At 36.3% G+C, this 8,029-nt stretch overlaps 1 protein-coding gene across 1 annotated transcript in view; it reads left to right on the forward strand.

Moving 5' to 3' along the window:
* Window positions 1-401: 401 nt before the first annotated feature.
* Window positions 402-8,029, forward strand: part of LOC139963000 (uncharacterized) — a 15,465-nt gene continuing 7,837 nt past the window's right edge. Inside the window, exons 1-6 of the mRNA XM_071963449.1 lie at window positions 402-468; window positions 2,104-2,262; window positions 4,907-5,032; window positions 5,425-5,610; window positions 6,832-7,011; window positions 7,529-7,711. Of these exons, the coding sequence (XP_071819550.1) occupies window positions 4,990-5,032; window positions 5,425-5,610; window positions 6,832-7,011; window positions 7,529-7,711 (592 nt within the window). The 5' untranslated portion in view covers window positions 402-468; window positions 2,104-2,262; window positions 4,907-4,989. The remainder of the gene's footprint in view (window positions 469-2,103; window positions 2,263-4,906; window positions 5,033-5,424; window positions 5,611-6,831; window positions 7,012-7,528; window positions 7,712-8,029) is intronic.

Below are 8,029 nucleotides of genomic sequence, written 5' to 3' on the forward strand. Positions count from 1 at the left end.
ACAGACAGTACAACCGCTGAGACTACACAAACATCGACCACTGTTCCGACTACAACTGATGAGGTTACAACTCCTGGTCGAACAACTTCCGTCACTACAGGTGTGTAACTAATATCTTTGTAGTCATTCAATTCCTTTTCTTTAAATCATTCAAGTACGAAGTTACGGGAAAAATATTTTGTTAAATGTATATGTAGAAATTTTCACAATAACTAGGCAGCAGTACAATAAATAGCTATTATAACAGTATTTCGACTGTGAATTAATATTTCGATTCATTCAGATTTCATTCCGTAACTAATTATACCCTAATTATAGATCAAACGACCGATGTCACAACGGTAGTAACGACACCGGTGGTAACTACAACAGACAGTACAACCGCTGAGACTACACAAACATCGACCACTGTTCTGACTACAACTGATGAGGTTACAACTCCTGGTCGAACAACTTCCGTCACTACAGGTGTGTAACAAATATCTTTATAGTCGATCAATGCATTTTATTTAAATCATTCAAGTACAAAATTACGGGAAAATTATTTTCTTAAATGTATATTCAGGAATTTTTTACAATAACTAGGCAGTAGTACAATAAATAGCTATTATAACAGTATTTCGACTGTGAATTAATATTTCGATTCATTGAGATTTCATTCCGTAACTAATTATACTCTAATTATAGATCAAACGACCGATGTCACAACGGTAGTAACGACACCGGTGGTAACTACAACAGACAGTACAACCGCTGAGACTACACAAACATCGACCACTGATCTCACTACAACTGATGAGGTTACAACTCCTGGTCGAACAACTTCCGTCACTACAGGTGTGTAACAAATATCTTTGAAGTCGATCAATGCAGTTTATTTAAATCATTCAAGTACAAAATTACGGGAAAATTATTTTGTTAAATGTATATGTAGAAATTTTCACAATAACTAGGCAGCAGTACAATAAATAGCTATTATAACAGTATTTCGACTGTGAATTAATATTTCGATTCATTGAGATTTCATTCCGTAACTAATTATACTCTAATTATAGATCAAACGACCGATGTCACAACGGTAGTAACGACACCGGTGGTAACTACAACAGACAGTACAACCGCTGAGACTACACAAACATCGACCACTGATCTCACTACAACTGATGAGGTTACAACTCCTGGTCGAACAACTTCCGTCACTACAGGTGTGTAACTCATATCTTTGTGGTCACTCAATCATTTTATTTAAATCATTCAAGTACGAATATACCGATATTTATTTTGTTAAATGTATATGTAGAAATTTTCACAATAACTAGGCAGCAGTACAATAAATAGCTATTATAACAGTATTTCGACTGTGAATTAATATTTCGATTCATTCAGATTTCATTCCGTTACTAATTATACTCTAATTGTAGATCAAACGACCGATGTCACAACGGTAGTAACGACACCGGTGGTAACTACAACAGACAGTACAACCGCTGAGACTACACAAACATCGACCACTGTTCCGACTACAACTGATGAGGTTACAACTCCTGGTCGAACAACTTCCGTCACTACAGGTGTGAAGCTAATATCTTTGAAGTCATTCAATGCATTTTATTTAATTCATTCAAGTACGAAGTTACGAGGAAATTATTTTGTTAAATGCATATCCGGAAATTTTCACAATAACTAGAAAGCGATAAAATAATTAGCTTATACTGTATTTCGACTGTGAATTAATATTTCGATTCATTCAGATTTCATTCCGTAAATAATTATACTCTAATTATAGATCAAACGACCGATGTCACAACGGTAGTAACGACACCGGTGGTAACTACAACAGACAGTACAACCGCTGAGACTACACAAACATCGACCACTGTTCCGACTACCACTGATGAGGTTACAACTCCTGGTCGAACAACTTCCGTCACTACAGGTGTGTAACTAATATCTTTGTAGTATTTCAACTCATTCAATTTAAGGAAGTTAAGAACAAATACAATGTTGAATTAATTGATAGCTTATTAATATCATATCTTTAAGATGGTTTGTTTTTGAAATATACACCGGTTATTGTTTTCATGTTTTTTTTTTAAACTACAGATAAAACAACTGTTAATACCACTCCAACTGTAACGTATTCAACAAGCGAGACGTCTACCCAGCACACAACTGATGTACCTTCGAGTACTGTATCAACTTCAACGTATACTACTGACGTTACAACGGACCAAACTACTCCGACCTATTATGTTACAACATGTTAGTATGAGCTTATTCTTTTTTGTCTTTTCCTGACCCTTTCCCTTTCGTTTCTAAAGCTTATCATATGTTATCTTTAGAAGTTGACAATAAATTGGCCAGATTCAGCGCAGAAACTGAACACCCCTCTCGGTGTCACAGTCTTGTTGAGTCGAGTAAATGACTTGGACTCGCCCCAGACTCGGGTCTCACTTTCTTGAATTGTAACTAAACTTGTCTTAACTTGCATATATATATGAATCGTTTCTTGATTTTACTTGGCGAAAAAACCAAAAGACCAGTGACTGGACTTCAATATAAACGACTTGTCGATATTACCAGAGCTATCAATTTTTTAATAAGAAAAGGAAAGAAATACTATGCTCAACCGAAACCAACAGTCAATTTGTTTTGTTCACAACATAATCAACAATTCACTTACAAAAGGAAGTGTATGCTGTTATTGCGCAAGCGGTTCAAAGTGTATCAGTTTGTCTGCGCCGTTTTTAGCATATTCTGGTATGTAATTTAAATTGAACAACAACGGCATAGATATACTTAATAAAATGTGAGGGTGGTGGAGTGTGATACAATGTAGTCATAAACAAAATGACGATGAGAAAAGGAAATTATGCAGAGTATTATATTGCATATTTATTATTTTAATGTAACCGTATATCATAGTTAGTTGCCCGAGTATGTTGACTGCTTTGGTATACGCTATATCACTTACTTTTAGCATACACTTCAGTGGTTCAATTAATTATACCTTATTTAATGGGACATGACATATGCAGAGTGTTATAACAGCTCTGTGCTAATATTTGTACTGATTTATGCATGTTATGCATGGTAATGATGGTAGTTTACAGTTGCTCTGTTGAATACTTCAAGGCGATGATTTTCGATTGGCGTACATCTACAGTATCATAAATAAGTTGTTCTAATATTTGACTTGAGTCTTGACTTGTCTTGCGATAAATTCAAATGACTTGTGGCTTGACTTGACAAAAAATTAAGTCGGTTACACCACTTTCATATAGCTTAGATAAAGTAACGATAGAGTGAAGTTTCACGAAGCTTTACTGTCGAACATAGTATAACATAATCGGGTCGCCAAAGCTAAAACTCAACTCGAAAATCACAAGCTGGAAAGCGTAGTTATCGAGACCCCCAACCCCTCCCCAAAATGTTTGTCTTGCTTTTCTCTCCCAAAAATAAATGATGTTGGTCCGTCAAATATATGACGAGTGCTGAAACTAGCTATTTTCTCTCACATTTGGGCTACAACCCAATTTTGAGGCGTTCGGTGAGGGTTAAGGTACATAGGCGTAGGAGGCGGGTGCTGGGGTGACTGCAGCCCCCAACCAATTGTTTTTGTGAAAATTCGGGCAATATACTGAGAATTTTTCGGGCACCTACTGAAAGAAAAATAAATTGCAATGTGTTTTTCAATAGTTAAACCGATATTATTATTATCGTTATTATTGTAACGACTTCCTCAATAATTATAACCAATATGGAAGGGTAATAACACAGTCAATGATTGTATGTTATTTTGGCATCCGATGTTATAATCGATGCATGCCTAAACGATATGCACATTAATATGTTGAACGCGCGCTCCGCGGGAAAATTTTGGTTATATTTTCCGGGCAAGTCGTTACAGCCCACCAAATCAAATTGGGCTCGTACACCTATTTTAAGGTATTCTTAGCACCAAGTCCTGCGTTATGCTCGGAAGGAAGAAATGTGATTTACAAAATTATTTTCAAAATCTGTGGAAAAGGAGTGATAATTACTGCTTCCATGACTCCCTCCACTTTGGTAACCCTGCTCTCCCAGCCAAATTATATTTATTAGATGAGAAATACCTAGCTATGCCTAGGAGACACACTGTCAGCCAAATCGTGACAGAAATGACTCCTTACGCGGAGTACGTCAACTTCTATTCCCTATAATCACTTAGTCGACTCTCTGAATTGCCCATCTAAGACACCCGACTCTTCTGAAGACGAAGAACTTGACTCTGCGCTAAGACTATGAACAGTTTTCGTTTGTCAATCAACACATTTGACTCCTTTATGTTGTAATACGACGCTTTACCTGCAACTGGACTCGTACAAGATGAGGAATACCCATGTGACTCTTATAAAAGAGTAAAGTGACACTACGATACTATACTCAGCTGACTCTATGGGTCAGGATATCATTGACTCTTTTATGGGTGTCACTGCACGGACAGAACATGGACTCTCATAAAAGAGTCAGCTTGACTCACCTTTTGCTGACAGGGCACTTATCCCCCCACCAAGAAGTAACCATACAGATTGAGGCCATAATTAACGTAGCATATCGAGAACGTACATTGTCTGTACATTTTTAAACATCTTGGGCTGACCTGTGTGCTCGACACATGCGCCAAAGGGTTCTTATATGCAAAGGAAAATAATGCTTGCATTTTAAAGTATTTCACAACATTTACATCGTTATACACATAAAGAGTTAAGCAAGATGCAACAGTACGAAACGTGATTTCTTCATTGGCAGATTCACGGCTACACTTTCTAGGGTCCTTGACTCTGTGTACTGGACCCCGACGGTTCCTTGTAGTTATAGTTACTTTTCGGTAGAGAACATTTATTGATGTCATATTTTCTTTTAGATCAAACAACGCATCTTGTGACACCAACTAGATCAACCTTCTATACCGTCACTGACTATACAGAGTTATGTGTTTGTACAACTATGCCGATGGAAGCTACCGTGGTTGTTACTCCCTCGGCTGCAGGTTTGTTTTGAAGCAAAATTTGCAATATTAAACTTGCATTACATTTGTGGGATTTATGATAGGAGTGTGGGGAAATTGTGGACGTTATGCGAAGTCATTTCAAATAAATTTAAGAAGTGTTCAGTTTTGTCTTCCTTTTATCGTTTTTTTTTTCTAATAATACTGTTTGTGCTGATTATCTTTCCAAGTTCAAACAATTTAAGTCAAATGCAAGTAAATTTACCTTAATACGAAATAAGGATAGAAAATATCAATTATTAATCTGGACACTTGCACACGTTGAAAAGTGTCACTTGCATTTGAACAGAACAATGTTGCCAAAAAAATTGTCGCCTTATTTGTAGAAATTTTGTTGCAAATTGAACTTTCTACGTTGTCATTAAACAACTTAGAACTACCGTGCGAACGGCCAGATATTTCCTCTGATGAGAACCTAAGCATAACACCCGACGAAACTTCCTACTTACCCGGTTCCACGATTGCTTATAACTGCCAACAGGGATACCAGCTCATTGGAAACCATTCAGCTACTTGTAAAGATGGATGTTTTCAACCACCTGATATTCCCAACTGTCAAGGTTAAACTTTTTTTCTGTGTATGAAAACTTTCTGTTAATTGAAACTAAGTTTGTTCAAGATCCGTAATATCAAATATAGGTTGATCAGTGATTATGTATACACTGATAAGTAAACTACTTGGCTGTATTTATGAACGTTGAAGAATCTGAAAGTGTATGGGATAAATAAATGTCTTCATATTTTTCATAAATATGCAAGGATGTTGTACTGCTGGTAAGAAAGTCAACAAATTATATAGATTGAGATTTCCTGCTTTAACTGCAAAGTATCTTGTAACTTGTAATACGCAAACTATGGCTGCAGTCTTGAGTGCGGACATGGACTCGAGTCCAGATTTCATTCTATTTTCTTGGGAATTTTGAAATGGACTCTGGCTCGAGTTGGCCTCCGCCAATATTTCAGATGCCCTAGATTGTATTATGATACATTTGTTACATCAAATTATCAAGCAACTAAAGATAAATGGTTGTTGCTGCAAGATATTGGCTGGACAGAAAACCAAAATGGTGACCTTAGACAGACTTGATATAGAGATGTAATGTAGATGCAGATGATATTTCCTTTACATAGCAAGAAAATAATTAAGTCATACCTTTTATTTAACTTCAAAACAGAACAAAACAAGACTGTTAGCAAATTGCTCATCCACTAAAGAGCATGTGTAAGAGAATGTGTAAAAGTGAGAGGGCCTGACGTTTTGATCCTAGCAGGATCTGCTTCAGAGGCTAGGATCGAAACGTCAGGCCCTCTTACTTTTACACATTCTATTTAAGTTAGCCAAATTCTCAGACTTTGTAGAAATACTATACGCTTTAAATTTTCGGTGTGATTATTAATGAGCTTCACCGGTATGACATAACCGGAGCAACATATTACATTCCAACACAGTTGCTGCTCTTAGTTTGGTATGACAAAACCGGAGCAACATATTACCTTCTAACACAGTTACTTCCCTTAGTGTGTTCTTGCCTGTCTTCCTGTTTGTGACTGGCTTTGTCCTTATCGTCTTCTTAAATATTTTTTTAATTTATTAATTAAGATTCTGTTACCATCCCTAATCCTCTAATGATTGATTGAAACTAAGCAATTTCTGCTAACAGGTTATCCTATTATTTGTAATATGGCGGATACACACTTCCTCGTACTTAATTTATACAGGTAAACTTCAAGCAATAAATCATATGACTGCTCTGATTTAAATCTATTTGTTTTGATTACAGTACAGTGTAGAAACCCAAGCTTAGAGGACAATGAAGTTGAACTTGTGCCCTTCAAAGCTTTTTATAACAATGGATCCTCTATATTCTTCTCATGTCCCATGGATTTTGAGCTCAGCGGACCAGAATCAGCTTTATGTGTTGAAGGACAGTTTGATCTACCACAACAACCAACTTGCAAAGGTATACATATAACAAATTATTTGCGCTAAACAGCTATGTCCGTTTTTATGTTTTCTATTGTTATGTTTTAAGCTGACAACTTTTCAGCCTAGTCATACACTTATACGTTTACAGCTTATATATAAATAGTATTAAAAGGATGATCAGAAACCTCTAGAGGGTTGTACGATTTAACGAGATGTATCTGTGCCTCTGTATAGAGAACGTTTTCATCATAATATGTGGACTACAACAAATAAATTTATCATATTTACGAAGATGAATAATTATAAACACTTTTTGAGCAAAATTGAAAAGAGTTTAATCTATAACCTTTCATGTTTTGATCCTCGCAATTACCAATACTATCAGTGATGAAAATATAAATTTCTTAAAAAGATCACAAGTTTGATTTATAAAAACTTACAACTATGACGTAAGACGTACAGGAAATACTCCACACGGGTGGTGTCATTAATGTAAAGGAATACACATTAAACATGACGTCTTGACTGATATTTTCCTATCATAACTACAGGTTTGTCATGCCCAATACCACTTGTGACAGATGAAACTATTGAAGTTACGCCAAACCAGACTGAATATACTGATGGTGACATCATTAGTTTCAACTGCAGTAATGAAAACGATATTCTGGTTGGAAGTGAAGAAGCAGAGTGCAATCAAGGATACTTCGACGTCCCAGTAGATCTATCATGCGGTAAGCATACAACCAACCAATGGTCATGTCACGTTTACCCAAGCTTCTAGCAGGGTCGATGATGTAATACACTGCACCGGGTGCCGAAATCTAGCATGACTTAAGTCCACCCCCACCCATCCAAACACAAAACAGAAACACATACCAAACAAAACAAAATCAGGTATACCTACTCTCCTGCTTTTGACACAAGAGGTTTCATTATTAATTCTGTTTACCATCTATAGACATTTTGGGGGAGGGTGAGGTTAATTTGGTTTTTTTGAGGCAGTGGTAAGAACTGTTACTATTATTATTTGAAGTTAGTGAAACATGACA

The sequence above is a fragment of the Apostichopus japonicus genome, chromosome 21, assembly GCF_037975245.1.
Source record: "Apostichopus japonicus isolate 1M-3 chromosome 21, ASM3797524v1, whole genome shotgun sequence".
In the NCBI taxonomy this organism is placed as follows: domain Eukaryota; kingdom Metazoa; phylum Echinodermata; class Holothuroidea; order Aspidochirotida; family Stichopodidae; genus Apostichopus; species Apostichopus japonicus.